This window comes from Peromyscus leucopus, chromosome 4 (assembly GCF_004664715.2).
Source record: "Peromyscus leucopus breed LL Stock chromosome 4, UCI_PerLeu_2.1, whole genome shotgun sequence".
NCBI lineage: Eukaryota > Metazoa > Chordata > Mammalia > Rodentia > Cricetidae > Peromyscus > Peromyscus leucopus.
This window is the reverse complement of record NC_051066.1, coordinates 129018720-129039846: the sequence shown is the minus strand read 5'-3', so window position 1 is coordinate 129039846 and position 21127 is coordinate 129018720. Positions and strand designations below refer to the sequence as shown.

General features: G+C 44.0%; 1 protein-coding gene across 1 annotated transcript in view; it reads right to left on the bottom strand.

Moving 5' to 3' along the window:
• Positions 1 to 21127, bottom strand: part of Pofut1 (protein O-fucosyltransferase 1) — a 30007-nt gene that overhangs the window by 6320 nt on the left and 2560 nt on the right. Inside the window, exons 3-6 of the mRNA XM_028887447.2 lie at positions 17043 to 17225; positions 15602 to 15714; positions 7169 to 7361; positions 1582 to 1824 (exon numbers count right to left, since the gene is read on the bottom strand). Coding sequence (XP_028743280.1) covers positions 1582 to 1824; positions 7169 to 7361; positions 15602 to 15714; positions 17043 to 17225 — 732 coding nt within the window. The remainder of the gene's footprint in view (positions 1 to 1581; positions 1825 to 7168; positions 7362 to 15601; positions 15715 to 17042; positions 17226 to 21127) is intronic.

Genomic DNA, 21127 nt, shown 5'->3' with positions numbered 1-21127 from the left:
GGTAAACCTGACTATGGTATTAATTATATATGAACCATAGGACAGAGCCAACAGTAAGAGGACTAAGGGCCCAGCTAAGGCTGGTAGGAGGGTAGTTAACCACGGTGACCAGTTAAATAGGGATTCATACCATTCTTTATTTTGTTCTCTTTCTCCTTGTCTGTCTTGCAACCTCTTTCTAAGTAGGCCATGGAGTTTTAGTAACTTCAGAATGGCTAACATCAAACAGCACTGTTCTCCTAAGGCCCTGCTGGAGTTCTTGGTCAGACTTGACGACACTTTTACGTAAGTCCCTGGCAACCTCTAAATTATTCTTGGTCACACATTTTTAAAAAATCATCTTTCTACCATCTTCCTCTTAAGGCCTGCCCAGCATCTGAAGTCCTCAGCCACCCTGGTCTCCTGAATGCTCACGTGCCACTCAGCCACCACACAGAGGCACACTCACTTATCGTCTGCTGCTCCCTGGTACTGGAAAAATCTGCCAAGCAAGTTCTGCTGTTGGACAGCACTTCCTGAAACAGTCACTAAGCACAAAAGACCTTCCCCCTCATTCATTTCTGGTGCTAACAAGGGCTAACTTACTGAGCATTAGCTAACAAGGGCTAACTTACTGAGCATTAGCTAACAAGGGCTAACTTACTGAGCATTAGCTAACAAGGGCTAACTTACTGAGCATTAGCTAACAAGGGCTAACTTACTGAGCATTAGCTAACAAGGGCTAACTTACTGAGCATTAGCTAACAAGGGCTAACTTACTGAGCATTAGCTAACAAGGGCTAACTTACTGAGCATTGTTTTAGAGTGGGAAGCGCCACCATTTCTTTGCAAAGACAGACCTTTACAAATGCTCTCAGAGACAGGTGCTATCTGGTCCCACTCTATCGATGAGGAAACAGAAGCACAGAGAGCTCAGGTAACTTTTGCAAAGCTGCACAGTGAGTAGAATTCAAGTCTCCAGAGGATATTTCTTAAGCCAGGTATGATGGTGCAGGCCTGTAACCCAGCACTTAAATGTGGAGGCAAGAAGATCAGGAGTTCGAGGTCATCCTCAGCTACATATCACATTTTTTTTTTTTTTTAGCCAGTCTAGGTTACATGAGACCTGACCCTGCCTCAAAAATAAAACCAAACCAAAACAGAGTATATGCTCTTAACCTCTCAGCAATTGTGTATTCCTTCTCAGAGTCCACTGTGTCCTTATTCAACAAAACATCTGCACCATGTGTCAGGCACTGTCTTAGACACCGTGATGAGGCAGGTGATAGCCTCCAGAGGTCAGAGCACTAGGATAACCCTCAGAGAACAGAAGAGTGGTAGTCTTGGATGGTCTAGAAGTGTCTCAAGGAAAGAAAGGGCCATGGGAGGCTCCAGGAGGGATGCAGGAGCTTCTGGAGTGGAATGAAAATTGGAAAGAACTCAGAGATGTTTGAGTTGTGGACAGAAGAAGGTTAAGAATCAGAGAGGAGTGTGCAGCCAGGCAAAGGGCTGGTGGGGGAGCATGAAACAGGTATTAGAGCCGTGGACTACCAGACCCTTGTTTATTCCCTCCCCGCCCTGCTCCCTCCAGGCCAGACATACCTTCTCTTTGAAGAGCTGCTGGATCTCTGGTACATAGCTCTCAGAATCTGTGGCGATGTAGACTGACCTGGCATCCAGTGCCCTCACCCAAAGCTTCACAGCCCTCTGGATTTCCTTAAGGTCGGGGAGGCACATGGTCATGGTGAGGGGGGTCGCTGTGCTGCGGCTGTAGCCCACACACTGAGGGGAGGCCATGAAGTGTGGCCCTGCAGTCCCGTCCTTCAGCATGGTGCAGGCGTTCTTCTACAGGGAGAGGTCGGCAGCGGAAAGTCAGAGAAGCAGCTGTTTGGACCCCAACACAGAAATGGGTAAAAAGACTACACAGGAGGAGTCTAGCTGGGACACACACACAGAGCACGCACTTGTGTATGTGTATACTGAACCCAGGGCTTTGTGCATGCTAAGCACCATGTTCTACCACTGAGCCACACCCTCCCCCCCATACATATATATTAATAGCATTAAGGGAAAACCCAGGAGTGGCAAGGCTGTGTAATCCCAGCACTTGGGAGGTGGAGGAGGCAGGATCAAGAAGTTAAGGCAAGCCTTGGATATACAGTGAGTTTGAGGCCAACCTGGGCTACACGGGACCCTGGAATGGGGGACATTCGAAGACAGCAACACTGGTTATTTCTGAGTAGGGTTTGAAAAGCATTTTTCTGCTCTCATTGTTATCTGGGGCTTCAGTGGAGCTCAGCACTGCCGATAAGGGGAGGCTTATCTGATTCCTGATGAGGTGGGACTTCTGATCACTCCCCTGAGGCACATGTTTGCTATGGTTCCAGAGAGATAGGCTTTATCTGGTTAAGGTGGGTCCAGGCTATTTCTGGCTGGTTATGAGTTTTTCTCATGCACTTGACTTTTATCAAGCTCTTTCTTACCCTCTAATGAGATGACTACATGGTTTTTCTTCTTTGGGTATTAGAACAATGAATTTAATTCCTGGGATAGACTTTGCTTGTTAATATTTTACTTCGGATCTGTGCTCCTATGCTTATCAATTAAGAAATTTTATCTGTTTGGTATTGGTTTAGGTTAGCTTCATAAAAAAAAAATATCACACACACACACACACACACACACACACACACACACACACACACACACTCACACACAGAGAGTCAGATGTTTTCTGTCCTGGCTGCCCAGTCCCAAATAAACACAGAGGCTTATATTAATTATAAATGCTCAACCAATAGTTCAGGCTTATTACTAACTAGCTCTTACATTTTAAATTAATCCATATTCCTTATTTACACTCTGCCATGTGGCGGTACCTTTATTAGCATGGCACCTTCATTTCCTGCTCCCTCTGCCTCTGGCTGGCATCTCCTGACTCTGCCCTTCTCCTTCCCATCATCTTTAGTTGTTTCTTTCCACCACTATTCTTACTGCCTTCCTCTAGAATTTCTATTGCTTCAACATACTCACGAGATGTTGACTCTAAAGGCTGCAGCGGCTCTGGCTGCTCCGTGACTTCATGAGGAACATCTGTACACTGCACACACATATCTTTCTGAAAACCAAAGTCTTTATTTTCAGTGGAGTTATATACTTGTTCTTCTTGTTGACTACTAATTACCTGCTGATTAGGTAAAGGTTTCTGGGGCTCATTTTGTACTGAGTTGACTATCTCTGTTACCTGGGAATTCTAAGATACATCACCTTCTGCAAGAAAACAGATATTTTCAGTCTGCACCATGGGCCCAATCACAATGGTGCTGTCCCTAGGGTTAGGCAAAGCTTCAGTGCCCGGGAGAGAGTGTGTCTAGATTACCCTGTGTGTTGGTCTGTGCTCTTTTCCTTATGCACAGGCAGGGAAAGCTCGGCTTATATAGTAGGACTTGCTACACCAAAGGGTAAAGCCACAATTACTGCTGTATTTTCTGGCTGCTGGTTTTGTAAGGTACAAACACTGCCTTCCTTAACAACTGGATACACAGTTTCAGGTAAAACTTCAGGTGCTCTTTTCCCAGGTAAGGTATTGATATTCAAAAGAACTGAGGAGACACCACAGCAATGTGAAGCTCTGTTCCTTTTACAACTACATCTGAAAACTCGTAACTCGGTGTGAGAATGGACATGACTATGACGAGCTGGTCATTTTCTGAGAATTTCTAACACCTGAACAAAAATTCTTAACATGAACTTCATCCGTGGGATTTGAACTGCCAACTGCTGTTGTGCTGGTTCTTGATGCAGGACACAGTTTTTCTTCTAAAGGTTTAGGAACATTTTCTTCTGTGGTTTTTGGAGGTTGTTTTTTCCAAAGAGAAAGACATGTTGCTAGCAATTCCATGGAGCAGTGACTGTCACTTTTAGCAGACTTTTCTTTTGCTGGAAATTCAGAATGCTGAGTTTGTTCAGTATAAGAGGTATTCGCTGTTTTACTACAACCAGCTGCCATCAAAAAAGACCTTTATTAATTTTAATTTTTCTTACAAGTTCTGAAAACTTTTTGATTTCTACTAGTAATTTAATATTCCTCAATAGCTTTTCTTTTATGACATTTGTGTCTAGTATTTGATTTGTACTTGGATTGCAAGAATACTTTCTTTTCTCTTGATTATTTTGAACAAGAGTGTACACCACCCCCAGAAGAGCTAACCGAGTCATCGTAAGACTGTTTTGTATTTATTTTCAACTCACAAAATTTTCCAATGGTGCTGACATTTTCATTAGTGTTCTGCCACCGCGCTTTCTTTTTTTCAGAGGAGCACATTTCTGAACTCTGAGCAACTTCCAGAGGCAAGTGTCTAGAAACAAGCTGAGAATTTTGCACATGTTGGCTTCCACAGCTACAGCTGTGAGGCGGGCAGGGAGTCTTTTGCTGGCTTCTGCAGCGTACTGCTCTGATGACACAGTATAGGATGCTTTGACTGTAAGGTCTGTGTAGAAGGTGGAAGCCGATTATTTTTAACTTGTAATGATGTAGATGGCGCAGAGTTTTGTTTCTGAACAGAAGGGTCTTACACAAAGCTTTGTGGTAAATAAGGATACTGCTTTGGAGGTGGCCTATAATCTGGGTAAGTGAATTCATTGGATGTGCACTGTGTCCAGCCAACCAGCCGATCTGGTATTGGGTGGTGAAGTCCCTGATTTCCTTGGTAAGTTATAGGAACTCTTACAGAATTTGAAGGAGTCATTTGTAGTTGTACAGAATAGGTACCCGATATGACAAGCTGACTCTGTGGTGCATGCATATAAAGCATATTAGTCCCTCCATCAGGTTTATGGGATATGGTTGGCTCTGTATGAGAAGGGGTAAAATTCCTCATTGGTGAGTTCATCCAGACATTCTGTGGAACTCCTGAAGACATTATTTGCAGTTTGTGGTTTGGTTGTTGGGCTCCTTTAACATTTGTGCACGTGACTCTTTCTACTGAAGACTGTGAGGCCACAACGGTCCTATTATGTATATTAGAAATAGAGATCTGAGGAGTTCTATAACTCCTGACGTTCGGAAGTAGCTCTGAAGCTGAATCTGAATTACTGGGATACATGCATGCTTCTTGGTTATGTGCGAGACAGCTGATATAACTTCGAGAAGTTGTGGAAGACATTAAAAACTGCTGCAAAACAGACTGGCTTTTAGAATATGGTGGATTTTGGGCAGCATTCTCTAGTTTTGCATTCCAATTCACAGTTGATCTGATTTAGTAGCTGTTGTGTAGTCTGTGGTTTTGAATGTCACACATCTACTGCCAGCTTCACTGCAGTGTACTACAGCTTGGAACTGCTTGGGAGGAGTGGTTCTTCTTCTCCAACTCCACATCAACCCATCTGCTTGATGATTTCTCCAAATTATCCACATAAGACTGATAATAGAGTATTTTCTCTAATTTTGCCAAATACAAGTAGACTAGATATTATAATTATAATTCTTACTTGACAACTGCTTTTGTTGTACATAATCTTACTATGTTAAGGTTAAAACCTTTTTTTTAAAAATTAGACAAAAAGGGGGAAATGCTGTGCAATAATCCTCTTGTACATTGTAAAGATTTGTTACTCAAATTGGTCTAACAAAATGCCAATTGGCCAGTAGTCAGGCAGTAAGTATAGGTGGGGTGACCAAAGGACGATGGGAAGGAGAAGGGTGGATTGAAGAGTTGACAGCCAGAGGCAGAGGAAACAGGAGATGAACATGCCATGCTAATAAAAGTACCACCATGTGGCAAAGGATAAATAGAATTATGGGCTAATTGTAAGAATTAGCTAGTAATAAGCCTGAGCTATTAATTGAGCATTTATAATTAAGTCTCTGTGTGGTAATTTGGGAAGTGGCTACTGGATATTTGGGAACAGGTGGTCAGGAAAAGAAATGTCCATTTACACACATGTTTTTTTGGCAGTGCTGGGATGGAACCCAGGGCTTGTGAATACTAGGCAAATGCTCTACCACTAAACTACATCCCCAGTCTTAAGCATCTTTTATCTTTCTATGTTCCAGGAAAATACAGATAGTAGCTATTCCTTACACATATATGAACATGTGCATGGCTCAGATCACTCACAGAATATTCTGAGCCTGGTCCTTGGATTCTTTTCCTTATAGAGGGGCCAGAGAGAGTGTAGAGATTAACTGTGAGATTACTAGTCAAATGCTCTACCACTCAGCCATACTTCCAGTCCTATTAATGAACTTAACCTAATTTTTGTTTCAGAACCTTTCCCTCTTTAATTATGTGCATCTCATAACACATCTATTTATCTCCCTAGATAAATGAAAGAGACTGTTCGTACTGGTTCTGAGGTTTTGAATAAATGATAATCTGATGAGGTTTTAACACATTTACACAGATTCCAAATTCTGGAAGGATAAAAACACCCTAACTTTTGAGGAGACCCATGTGGTTGCCACAGTTCGTTCTCTCATTCTCTCTTTCCTTTCTTCCTTCTTTCTTTTCTGTTGTTCCTAAGACAGGGTTTTTCTGTGTAGCCCTGGCTGTCCTGGAATTTGCTCTGTAGACCACGACAGCTTCAAATTCAGAGATCTGCTGCCTCTGTCCCTGAGTTCTGGGATTAAAGATGTACACCACCATCACCAGGCTCCACAATTCACTTTCTTTTTCTTTTCTTTTCTTTTTGGGGGGCGGGGGAGTGGTTTGAGACAGGGTTTTTCTGTGTAGCCCTGGCTGTCTTGAACTAGCTCTGTATACCCACCTCAAACTCACAGAGATCCTCTTGCCTCTGCCTCCCTGAGTGCTGGGAATAAAGGCGTGCACCACCACCACCCAGCCACATTTCATTTTCAACAGCCATCTACTGGCTAACTAAAGTGGGACAGAGAACTCCTAGGCCAAGGGCCTTTCTCTAGCTTTCTGCCTAGTTTGGGATCTGACTTAATGCCTCATTTTACCCATCTGCAAACACAAGGGTACAAATGGTAGCTATTAAATGCTAGCTTTCCAGCAGGTGCTCTAGATACATACTTCTGATATGTGCTGCAGTAGCAACAACATGAGATATGATACAGACTTGGTGGAGTTAGCTGCCTTTGCTCCAGGCTGAGACTTTCCACCAATCACTACAGGCCTGGGCTCTGCTTAGACAAATGTCAGTCAGAAAGAGAAGAGGAAGTTACCCAGTCAGAGCCAATGCGCAGATGAATGCCCACATAGGGCCTGATGAGGTGGGTGCTGATCTGGGCCTCTCCGGTCTTCACCATCTCGTCTGACCACACCATGTACTTCTGGAGGGCCCTGTGCTCCTCCAGGACGGGGAACTGGGCTGGGGCCCCTGGCAGTGCAAGCACTGGGTGTTCCTTTGGAGAAAATCTAGGCATAAAATGGACAAGGGGAAGTCAGACAGAACACACAGAGAGCCCTGCTGCTACCCCCGCGGGAAAAAGGATGGCATTGCACCATGACCCAGAAACCCTGTGGAGAGGCCCTTATAACATGCAAGAGACGCAAAGGTTGTGAAATCTCAACGGGCTGATAAGAAACCTTGGTGGAGACAGAAGGCACAATATGCAATACTGTTCCTGCTGCACAGAATTTACAACCTTCTTTGCTTGTTTAACAATTAAAAATTTACAGTAGAGCATTCCAACATTTTATATCATGCTGGCTTCCAATCTGTGGTGTGGTAATTCATTCCAGGGTGGGGTGTCTGGACCAAGCCTTGCCCTTTTACCCACATGGCGGGACTGAGACATGAAGCTGCTTACACAGACAATGTTGGTCCCACTCGTAAGGACTGTACACATGGGATCAGGCCAGTCATTCAGCACTTAGCAAATACTGACTATGTTAGGACCCAGGAAGAATGAGACCAGCATGGTCCCTACCCTTATGTGGAATACCAAAGGTCTGCAGATAAACATAGCACACAAAATCTTTTCTGCAATTTTTCTACATCTTCTCTTCTGTTAGGCCAGGCTCCAGTAAGTCAAAGAGTAATAAACCTGTGTTTCCTTTTCAGCTCAACCCAGACTCCAGTAAAGCAACATAAAGCACTCTGCTGCCCATGAATTTGCAATGCACTTTCTGACTCTAGACTTCTGCATCTGTCTCCCCCTGAAACATCTTCCCTTCTAGATATTACAACCAAGTGCAGCTACTCTGGAAACATTTGTAGTTAGTTTCTCATGAAATCAGACATGCAATTATAATATGACCCAGTGACAGCACTTATGGGCATTCATCTGGGGAAATGAAAGCTCGTAATTCACACACAAACACGTACACTAATGTTCACAGCAGCTTTACTCCAACTGCCCTAAACTGGAAACAACCCAGGAAGAAACAACAGCACATCCACACTATGAACTGCCACTGCTATAAAAAGCATGGGCTATCAACACAGGCTAAGGCCCTCAAGGGGATTATTCTAAGTGAAAAAAGCCAATCCCAACAGGGTACAAACATATGACTCCGTTTACATACTTTGAAAGGGCAAAGGGAGAAGAGGCCAATTGCTGCTAGAGTTAGGAATGGTGTGTGTTTAGGGAGGCAGGTGCAGTAATAAGCTTGCAATACAAAGATATTTACATTCAAAGAACCACTCAGGATCTTAACTGTGTACTGGATATATAAACCCACACTAATTACATGGAACTAACACAAACAAACACGCGAGCACGCGTGCGCGCGCGCACACACACACACAGAGTTGTGTATAATTTTTTAAGACTATTTGAACCAGATAGGATTACATCACTGTCAAAATCCTGGCTAGGATACTGAGTCAAGGGTATATGATGATATCTTTCTGTACTGTTCATCACAACTGCATGTGGATCTACAATCACCTAAAAATTTTTACAAACAAAAATTATGAAAGGGCTGGCAAAATGACCCATGGGATAAAGGTCCCTACCAACCAAACCATATGAGCTCAGTTCAAGTCCCGGGCCCACATGATAGAAGCACAGAACTGACTCCAGTAATTTGTCCTCTGTGTGCTGCCTTTCCAAACAAAAGAATAAATGTAATGAAAGTAAAACAAGAAGAAATGTAAAACATCATGGAATATTGTAAACCCTAAAATAAATACAGAGCATCGAGAGACACTAATATTGTATTTTGCTTCAGAGTTTAAAAAGCATACATGTCTAGGGCTGGCGAGATGGCTCAGAGGGTGAAGGCATTTGTTAGCAAACCTGAGGACCTCAGCTGGTTCCCTGGAGTCCACACCGAAGGCAGGAGAAAGCCAACTCCTATCAGCTGTCCTCTGACACACACACACACACACACACACACACACACACACACACACACCCCAGAGTAAATTAAAAATAAATAAAAGCACTACGTCACCATCTCTTTCCCTTTTCTTCTCCCTCCCTGAAGACAGTTTTCATGTATGAGTCTATCCATCATCCATCCATCCACCCATCCACCCATCCACCCATCCACCCATCCATCCATCCATGCCTTAACTTCCTTGTCTGAATAACAGAGCTGAGAATAGTCCTATCTCACAATGCTATTAAAAAAACACAACTACATATTTAAGGTATACAACATGATGTTCTGTATGCAATGATTAGCACAATCAAGCTAATTAATATACCCATTTACAGGGCTATTGAGAGGATTAAGTGGATTAGTTTATGTAAAACATTTAGAGCAGTGCTTGGTACACAGAAAGGTCTTATAAAATTCTATACATCATCGTCATGTTGCATATAATCTAGTTCAACTTTTAAAAAATTTAACTTTATGTTTGGTGATTGGACCATGTTGATCGTGGAGATCACAGGGTCATGATGACATCTCTTGAAAATTTCCAGTTTGCATGAGTAAGTCCTCTGTCAGCCAGCGAGGCTGTCTCGTCCTCCACTCATACCACAGAACTGCAATGCACCTGCCACCCATTCTTCACACTGACCCAAACACTGTTCAGCAAATGGCTTCCAACTCTCTAGATGGGTCCCCTCTCACAGGCCTCAACTCCTTGTCCTCTGCATGCTGACATGCTGCTCAACAGCCATCGTTTCTGCTGTCAGAACTGGAAAGCACTAAAGACAGCGGCCCTAGCAGTCTCTTTACCATGATTTCCCCAGATACCGGTCAGAGGCCTACATTGTGGAAGCAGCAAGCAAGTGTTCCTCCACAGCCTGGCTCTGTATGGTGTGTGGTTGATTCTGTTTATATGTATAATGCATGGCAATAATGTACTGAGTCATATTATGTGAGAAGCAATTGCTTTACTTGCAATATTAACTCACTTAATTCCCACAAGAGCCTCGTGAGGGAAGTGTGCCCACTATTATCTTACTGATAAAGAAACTAGACACAAAGAGGCTGAATGACATGCAAAGTCACAGGGTGGGAACTGGTGGAGCAGGGTTTGCATTCGGGCAGTCTGCCTCATTGTTTTTGTTTTGTGAATTTTAAAGATGCATGTGTATGTATATGTGTCTGAGTGTATGCATGTATATCATGTGTATGCATGTGCCTGTGAAAGACAGAAGAAGGTGCCAGATCTCCTGAAACTAGAGTTAGATAGGCAGTTGTGAGCTGTCTGATATGGGGGCTGGGAACTGAACCTGGGTTCTCTGCAAGAGCAGCCACGTGCTTCCGTTTTAGACAGCCCTCCCTGTGCAGCTCCAGCTGTCCTGGAACTCACTATGTAGACTGGCTTTGAACTCACAGAGATCCTCCTGCCCGTGCCTCCCCAGTGCTGGGAGCCATCATGCCTGGCTCAGCCAGTGCTCTTAAGCAGTCCTACTGGCCGTGTTCTTGACTCCTAAATTGTCCTCTCATCTTCTACCCAGTCCAGAGCACCTCCTCATAGGGAATGAGGCTTCCTTCTCTGAGCTGCAGCCCCTAGCACAGGGAGCAGGTGCCATAAATATTTTTAGAATTGAATGTGAGGGATCAGGGGCCTTATAAGAATACCAGGGCATGCTGACGGCAGTGGGTAGAGGAGGAAGAAACTAATATTGCTTGAGCACTCTACTATGGGTTAGGCCCTAGGCTAAGCTGTTTTCAGACATCACCTCGGGGACCTCCAAAAGGAAGAGGTTTTCTGATCTGATGGGTGGTGAGTCACTAGGATAAACTGGGATTCATGCCTTCCTGCTCTCTTGGGAAGAGCTTGGAAGTGACCCTTGCTGAATTTCAGTTTTGGAATGTCTATCCCTGTGCCCTGGACCTGGGCCAGCACAAAGCTGTCTCAGTGGGACCACATCAGCTGTGGCTTAACAGGCAGCAACAGGTCACGACTCAGCTGCTCACTCTCCTTCAGTGCTGTCTGGGAGAACTGATCAGAAGGAGAGCTGGAGGAGGGTCTAGGTTGCAAAGAAAATCTGACCAACTCCACCAGCCAACCTGACCGTTTCCTCTAGGTCAGTCTTAACCTGGCCACTATTGCAGAAGAAGGCTAGTAGCTTCCTGCTGCTGGACCTGGTGAACTTCAGGGGTATACCACCATCACACCCTGGCTGCTGAGTTCCTCTAGGCTCAACATATATTTATGGGACCAGTAGATGATGCCAGGCTGAGTACAGAGGACACGGAGACACAAACAAGGCAGGGTCTTGCTATCAAAGTCCGTGCTATGAAAGACACTTTCCTTCCTGCTCTTTGCATGGCAGGTCTGGGTTAGTCTTCAGGTCTTCATAGGTTTAGCCACATAGGCCCTGCCAATAACATATGACCTCTATGTCTTCTCAGAGAGGCTGCAGCTTGGGAGAAAGACCAGCAATGTACTACAGTTTGGATAGGAAATCTTTCAAAGGCTCATGTACTGAAGTTTTGGTCCCAGTGCAGCACTGCCCAGAGGTGACTAGAACATGGGATCGCCAACCTTATCAATGGATTAATTCCCAACGGACTCATAGTTGAATGGACTATTAGGAGGCATGGTTTAATTAGAGAAAGTAGGACACAAAGGGAATGCCCTTAAGGGTATTGTCTTGTTCCTGGTCCTTCTCCTTGGCTCTTTCTGCTTCTTGTCCACCATGTGAACTGATTTGTTTCATCACATGCTCCATGCTATAATTACAAGTGCAGAAGTAGCAGAACCAAGTGACAATGGATCAAAACCCTTGAAACCATGAGCCAAGATGAACCTTTCCTTCTTTATTTTCTCAGGCTTTTGTCACAGGATAGAAAGCTACCACCATATACTTAGACACCTGCTCTTTATACATGAGGATAATTTTAACACGATGGCCCACAAACTTCCAAGAGCAAATAAACATACAACGTTATCTGTCAAACTGAAGCTCTACCACAAGATCCACAGACTGAGAAGTAGCAGAGCTGGAAGGATCCTCTGAATCCATGTGGTGGGAGACAAAACAGATGAATGGTTAATCAAACTGTGCCATTCGGCTTTAGCAGGAGTGAGATTAGGACACATGCTTCAGTAGTGACAAACCTTGAAGACAATATGCTATATGAACAAGTTGGACGTAAACAGCAAATACTACATGACTGTCCATCCAATGCCTGAGGTTCCTAGAATAGGTGAGTTCAGACTGAAAGTAGAATCACTTATACTGGGCAGAGGAAGTGGGGAGTGAAAATTAGCCTTTACTGAGTAGAGTCTCTGGTTAAGAAGAGGAAAAAGCTCTGGAGACTGAGGGTTGCCATGGCTGCACACTGCGACGCACAGTGTCACTGAGCTGTACACTTACCGTGGTTTTAAAAAAACTCATTGAGCTGGGCGTGGTGGTGCACATGTGTAATCCTAGCACAGTAAGGCAGAGGCAGGAAGAGCATCAGAAGTTAGAGGCCAGTCTGGTCTACATAGTGAGTTGCAGGCCAGAATTTGTCTCAAAAACACAGAATAAAAACAGAAAAACAGCCAGGCAGTGGTGGCACACGCCTTTGATTCCAGCACTCAGGAGGCAGAGCCAGGCGGATCTCTGTGAGTTCGAGGCCAGCCTGGTCTACAGAGTGAGTTCCAGGAAAGGCGCAAAGCTACACAGAGAAACCCTGTCTCGGAAAACCAAAAACCAACCAACCAAACAAACAAAATAAACAAACAAACAAAAAAACCCACAAAAACAAAAACAAAAAACTCCATCAACATAAATATACATACATATAATGCTAGTCACTCTTTTGAACTCTCATGTTTGAAACTGACCCTGCTAGTATTACTATTTACAAGTTCAAGACCAGCCTGAGCAAACGGCAAGTTTTGTTAATATATGTAGATGTGTATATGGATATAAAAATGCAGAAGGACAAATGCACTTACTAAAGGACTAATGGTGCTCCTGCGGCAGTGAGATCATAAATTTAATTTTGCTATTTTGTTTTTAGACAGGTTCTCGTGTAGCCCAAGCTGGCCTTAAACTTACTGACATAGTTCATATTGGCCTTGAACTCCTGATCGTCCTGTGTCAGCCTTCTGAATGTGAGAATTACAGGTGTGATCCACCATGCCTGGCAATTTGTTTCTTTATTAAAAACAAAACAAACAAAAACTCCAAAAACTATCTAGTCTGTGGTGGATATTCTAAACCACTCATTCCAAGATATTAAACGTTAACCTGGATTTAAACTTTGTATAGCAGAGACCCCATAAAATGGAAAATAAGCCCAAAACAAAACAACCCAAGCCAAAAGAACTGTCCAAGCCAGTGATGGCACATGCCTTTAATCCCAGCACTCAGCAGTTAGAGACAGGCGGCTCTCTGTGATTTTGAGGCCAGCCTAGCCTACAGAGAGAGGTCCAGGACAGCCAGGGCTACCCAGAGAAGTCCCGTCTCAAATAACCAAAAAAAAGGGGGGGTTTTTGGAGTCAAACTTGTACAGCTCTGCTACTTCAAGCTTTATGACCTTGGACAAGTGACTTCACTCTTCTCTGCTTCTTCTATGTGTACATCTTAAATGACAATATATCCCAAAGACTCATTAATCCCGAGTTTAAACCTTCCAAGGCTTAGGAACATGTGGCATACAGCAGGCATGAAATATGTGTTAGCTCTTATATTTTGAAGACTCACATACAGACCCAAGTTGGCTATGTGCCAGCCTTACCACCTCGGGTAGGTTACTGAACTTCACGGAGCTCAGCTTCCTTCTGTAAAACTGAGGACTGAAGAAATGGGTAGTTCAGTGGTACAGGGCTTACCAACATGTGTCAGGTCCTGAGACTAACCCCCAACATTCTCAAGATGAAATTAATAATAATAGCCATTTCATGAACTTTCTTATAGACATAATTAACATAAAGCATGTGAATGACAGCTGACTGGTTGCTTAGTATGCACATACACTTTCTATGGTAGGAAGCAAATACTTTAGTGCTCTTTAAATCATGGTAGAAACTGGGACCAGAGACCTGGAATGGTTTTTCAATCTTTCTTCCTTCCTTTCTTTTCTTTTCTTTACTGTGAATTGGTATTTTGCCTGTATTTCATGTCTGTGTGAGGGTGTCAGATCCCCTGGAACTAAAGGATGTCTATAAAGACAGTTGTGAGCTGCCATGGTCAGTGCTGGGAATTGAACCCAGGTCCTCTGGAAGAGCAGCCATTGTTCTTGACTGCTGAGCCATCTCTCCAGCCCCTCAAATCTTTCAAGAAAGAGGCAAAGCTGAGTCTGAGCTCACAGTGTTCACTCCTGTCTCTACTGACGTCTACTGCAGGCCTACTAAACGACCACTCTGAATTCACATGCTCCTTTTACCTCCTAACCTAATCTGCTTCCCCACTCTCCACCCCCCCTCAAGACAGGCTTTCTCTGTGTAGCCCTGGCTGTTCTGAAAAACTCTCTGTAGGCCAGACTGGCTTCAAACTCAGAGATCTGCCTCGAGTGCTGGGATTATAGGCATGCACCACCATGCCTGGCTTTTAACCTGACTTGTTTTGTGGTGGTGGTAGTAGTTCCAAGGACAGACTCAGGGCCTCATACATGCTAGGCAAGGTCTGTAGCAGCCCTCATTCTGATATCTAAGCCAGGCTCTTTTCTGCAATGCTAGAGCACCAATGACAGATTCCTCACTTAAGTTCATCAATCTTAGACTGTGTAGACTGTGGTTCTCCAAAGACCAGGGTTGGGCCATCCTCATTTTTACATACACCTTTGGTCTCTGAATACTATGTCTCACACATGACTGACGCTCCATAAATATTTCACTGCTTGTGCCTGTGTCCTGCTAACCTATTTTTTTTAATAGGGCCTATGGCACACAATTAATAAAGCCTAGCTAGTAATTATGAGGGTGACATCACTTCTCAGTCTGCACCTGAGCTGTTCTCTAGGCAATGCTTCCAGTTTTCACCTTGTGAAAAGGAAGACAACAGGGGAGTGATTCTCACGCCTGGAGGAGGAAATCGACATGCATGTGACTGAACAATGTTCTTTTTATGACATCCCTTATCAGCCAAGAAACTCTTGCTCAACTTTGGGGCAGGTCAACATCCCGCTGTGTCAGGCGATGAGATGGAAACAGATCACATAGGATCCCAAGTTCAACAGACAGAACACAGTGCTTGCACCTTTGGTCTCTCACAAGAAGGTGGAGTAGAGGCAGCAAGGCCAAAAAGGAGCATGATGCCTGAGCTCCAGCCCTCCCTAAACTCAGTACTGCTTTCCCCTCCAAGTACCTCTGGATCCATTGTTCTTTGTAGGAGGCACTGAAGGAAATGCCTGTGAACAGCTCCGACTTATTGAAACTCACATGAAACTGATCCCAGAACGGCCCAAAGGGATTTCCTTCCTGCAAAAAGAGAATGGTGGAAAGCTTACTCAACAGGAGGGAAGCTACTGGGGTGTGAGGCCAGAGAACTGCAGGGAGAGGGCCCTGGGAGATGGGTGGTGTGACACCTGGGGAAGAGTTCTTATGGGATGGCCCCTTGGCTGAGGGCTGAGGGGAGTGCTCCTGCTTCTCTTTTGGTTTCCAGCTATGTTTGAAGAAATGGATTCTTCCCATGTCATGTTCCACTAACCCTGTAGTGGTGGGGCAAAGAAGACCTTGAGCTGGAACTATGAACTAGAGCAGTGGTTCTCAACCTTCCTAATGCTGCAACCCTTTATAATACAGTTCCTCAGGCTGTGCTGACCCCTAAGCACAAAATTATTTTTATTGCTACTTCACGTAATTTTGCTACTGTTATGAATCGTAATACAAGTATCTGTGTTTTCTGATGGTCTTAGGGACCCCTGTGAAAGGGTCATTTGACCCCAAAGGGGTTGTGACCCACATGTTGAGAACCACTGAACTAGAGCTTTAAGCTAATATAGTATGCTACTTTTCAAGATGGAATCAGACTTACAGAAGGTAAGACATGTGCCCAAGGTCAGACAGCTGATAAGGGCAACCAATATATAGGGGGATACAAGCTAGGCGCTTTCAAAATTTATAGCTTTTCTACCTCTTGTACCAAAAAATATTGGGGTGTAATCATACAAAGTACCAGAAATGCAAATTTCTACTAATTATCCATGACAGCTCCTAGTCTCACTGCTGAGAAGTGGGAAAGCATTCAAGTTAAGAGAGTGTACAACAAGCCAAGTTATACCATGCTGGCCATGCCTCCCTTATACCACGAGGACATCATCAGCACCTTCTTCACGGAGCGCTCTGAGGAGTAAAGGAGTGAATGTGCATCCAGCTGCCAGCAGAGTATCTGGCACGTGGGACTGCTCTGTGGGCAGTAGTTACTATTACTGACAGCACTTCACTTCCCAGGTGCTTGTTTTTTTTTTTTTTTTTTTTTTTTTTGCTTTTCAAGACATGGTTTCTCTGTGTAGTTTTGGTGCCTGGATCTCACTCTGTAGACCAGGCTGGCCTCAAACTCACAGAGATCCGCCTGGCTCTGCTTCCTGAGTGCTGGGATTAAAGGCATATGCCACCACTGCCCAGCTAGTTCCCAGATGTTCTTACATATGGCCTACTCTCTATGAGCCAGGTAGAGCAGGTAGAAACAAAGCTCAGAGAAGAGTGTGCCAAAGGTGACACTACTAACAAAGGCCAGAAACAGACGAAATTCCCTCTTGCCCTACATTGCTACCTCAAGGGCCTAGAGAATATAGAACAGGTCCTACCTTCATGGGACATGTCTTCTTATCAGGACTTCGCTGGGCTGCCACCTCAAAGCAGTATGCTACCCGCTTCTCAGGGGGCCAGTGGGTGGGTGCCAGCTTTTCCATGAAGTCCTCCAGGCTAACAACACGATGGTAGGCTTGGAGGGGCTCCAGCTTGAAGTACTTCTGATAGGACACATGGAGCTAAAGGAGAAAACGGAGGAGTACAGATCTCCATAGTACTCTCATCACTAAAACTATAAACTCCAAGACCCAGACTACGTGAGATGAGACACGTGGTGGGCTTCAGATCAAGCTCAGTGGCAGAGTGTCTGCATAGCATGCATGAGGCATTAGGCTTCATCCCCATTACAACAGCCACAAGACACCAAAGTTAGGACAAAGACAAACTGAGAGAAGCTGGCTTCCAGCTCAAGAACAAACAGCAACATCTCTGGTGTTCAAAATGCCTGATGATCTACAAGGAAAGAGGCAAGTGATATGGTGAACATCTCACAGCAAAGGAAACCCAGATAGTCCATACATTCAAAAGACGTGCAGCCTTCCCAGTAGTTATGAAAAGGTAGGCTGCAGCTAAGGGCTTTACTTCTTTCATAAGAGCAGAATTTTAAAGTAAACTCTCATCATTGGAACAAATGTACTAAACTAAGCTCTATGGACCTCTGTACATGGCTGCTGGTAGAAGTGCCTGCTTTGGGACAACTACTTGGTGTCCATACCACGTGCTCCTTCTATGGAAGGATTTACCCTGGAGAGGCTCTGATACTTTCTACAGGAAACGTGGATGTCAACACTCAGTGACTCAATAGAAGCACAGGAAAGAAGTAGGAGTCAAATCAGAAAGGCCATGAGGGTAGTTGCTTCCAGGGCCAAGACCAGGGTTAGCAAACTTCTCATTGAATTTACCTGCAATTCATGCTTTCTTTTCCTAACAGAAAAACCAGGCATGCATGTAATCAGAAAAGCGTGCATGGTGGTGCATGAATGTAATCTGACCACTTGGAGATAGTGACGAAAGAGCAGAGTTTGAGGCCAACCTGGGCTTTATAAACTTCTGTCTCAGAAAATAAAAATAAGAAAGGAAAATAAAAAATAGAAATGATGAGGCAAGAAGAAGAGGAATATGCTCATGAGGACTACTTCTAATCAAGTGGGTTCATGGATGATGGTTATATTCATCATCATAATTTTTTAGTTTTTTCAAAAAAAAATTGTGAGTCAGTTGTGGTGTACACCTGTAATCCTGGCACTTTGGAGGTAGAGGCAGGAATTCAAAGTCATTCACACCTATATAGTAAATTTGAGGTCAGCCTGGGCTATATGAGACTGTCTCAAAAAAAAAAAAAAAAAAAAAAAAAAAAAAAAAAAAAAAAAAAAAAAAAAAAAAAAAAAAAAAAAAAAAAAAACCAAACCAACCCCAAACAGAAGAAAAAGAAATTTAAATTTAATTTAAATATATTCTTAGAACACCATGGAACAAAATTTGGATTCCATTCTACAGGTCAAGGTTTCTCAAGCATATCCCAATAGTTCAGCTGCAGTAAAAATGTTCCAGAGCTGCAAGTGTGGTAGTGCGTGCCTTTAATCCTAGCATTCAGGAGGCAGAGACAGGTGTCTCTGTGAGTTCGAGGCCGGCCTGGTCTACACACTGAGTTCCAGGACAGCTAGGGCTATACCGTGAAATTCTGTCTTGAAAAATTAATCAATCAATCAATCCATAGGGTTCCAGAGCTGAAGAGATCTAGGAAATTCTGCTTTAAACCGGCTTCTCTACTGCAGCAGGACTTCTCGGGGCCTTTGTTGTGCTATTGTGTATTCTCAATCTAAAAGCTTAGGAGAATGGGAATTGGAACTAGCATTTCTGAAACGAGACAGGAATTTTTTAAGAGACAGGGTCTCACTATATATCTCTAGCTAGCCTGGTATTTGTATGTAGTTCCGACTGGCCTTGAATTTACAATCTTCCTGCCTCAGCCTCCAAGTGCGAGACTTACAGGCCTTCATCACAGCTGCCAAGGTTTGCCTTTTTTGGAAGAACTGATCTGCTGACAGAGAAGAGAATGCACTGACTACTCAAGATCAGAAGAGGGAGGGAATTACGAAACTACTATAATGATCCTTGTGTTTGTTCAATAATGCGTTATTTATTCGATTAGTTGTATTTTAAACATTTTTGGAGACATCTCCATGTAGCCCAGGCTGGACGTAAGCTCAAAGCAATCTTTCTACTTCAGCTTCCCAAGAGCCAGAATTTTAGGCATGAAGCACCATATCCAGTGTAGTAAGCGTGCAGTTAATATGTACCTCCTATACGTCTAAGTGAGAACCAAAGTGGTCTAGATGGCAAAGAAGGTGCGGCTGAGGCTTTGAGGGCTGAGTGTGTATTCAGGAGCGGCACTCAGGCTGAAATCTCGAGTCCCAGGTTGGTGCCTGGGGGAATGGAGACGGTGTAGGCTGAGGCTGGAGTTGCAGACGGTGACACAGGTTTGTGGGTAAGGATGGCAAGTTCAGTTCCAGCTTTCGGAATCTGAGATATCTGTGACAACTAAGCAGACTTGAGTGTCTAAAAGTAAGAAACACAAGTCTGTGGTCAGAGTAGAACCTGTACCGGAGGTGTACTGGAGATGTAAGAATAGTTAATGCCACGCCAGTCGGTAGGAACCTACAACAAAGCAAGGTAATGGTAACAGCAGCTGTTACTACTCACTGAGTGCTGACTTAGTGCCAGGTGCTGTACTCAGTCTTTTATAAGGATCTGCTCATTTGACTCATTTGAGCCACAGAGATGCACCAGCAGCATTGTGGGTGAAGAGAGGAGCCCCGACTGAGGTACAAAAAAATGGTACTTCGCTGAGGTCAGGACTGCAGAAGGAAGAAGCAATGTCCTGGAAGCCAGGGGAGGAGGGGAATTCAGGAAAAAGAGAGGCTCATAGGATAAGGAGCCATTGGGTGGTCAGGTAAGACACAGCTTGAGAAATGAACCTTGATTTGGCAATTTTGAGGTCGCTGGTGACCCAGTGAGAATAGTCACTTTAGGAACTGGAAGCTCGTTTGAGACAGGTTGAGAAACCCATAGAAGGCAAAGAAGTGGAGACTCAGTAGGACAATTAGCTGAGCAGGCTAGGCTGCAACAAGCCAGCGAGACAGACAGACGAGCAAGGCTTAAATGTATCAGCAAAGCTTAACAAGTCAGACCCAAGGATCCCAAAAGCTGAGGAACTTCCTGTGTCCTAGTTCTGTATACTGAGGAGCCCAGCTGATTCTAAAAGCAAGGCATGAGGCAGGGTCAAGGTACTTAGTATCAATAACTCATTCAGTCCTCATCATGAGAGGTAGCCAGTCATCACAGGTTACTGTAAAGATGAGGAAACTGAGGTACAGAAAGGTTAAGTATCTTTCTGTGTATAGTGAGGCTATACAATTAGGAAATGGCTAAGTTAAGTTGCAGTCTGGGTTTTAGCTTCTGTTAATAAGCTGTTCAGGGACAGGTGTGCAGCTTGGTGGTAGAACATTTCCCTAAGACCTGGGTCTAATCCATAGCACTGCAGGGAATGGGGAAGCCTTTCCAAAAAGAGGTATGCCTGCAAAGCAGAAAATAAAATATACGCAGAGAAAAAGCATTGGAATTAAATATGGTGTTTTGTTCATGCCAAGTATAATTTTGTTAACTACTTAAACTTTTAAAGTCAATTCATTAAATACTAAGTTCCTACATCCAGGTCTCTGGCAGCACAGTGAACAAAAGGAAACAGAGGGCCATTGGAAGACACAAAGAATAAGCTAAGTATCAGAGGATGGCGACGACGAGATCATGCCAAGGGAGGCCTTCAATGGGACAAGTGGCAGCACTGGAGCAGACTGCCTGGGCTGATAGCCTTGGACACACTACTAAGCCATGCCTCAGTCTCTCTTTTAAAACTATAAGAGCACTTATTGGTCCTATTACTGACCAATCGGATGGACATAAGGTAGGGTAATCAGGACTGGAAATGGAGGCTTTCGTTTTAAGACACAGTCTCCGGAAGTAGACAGCCTTGGGATTGAATTCAAGTATTACCTAGAAGCTGTGCAATCTCGGGCAAGTT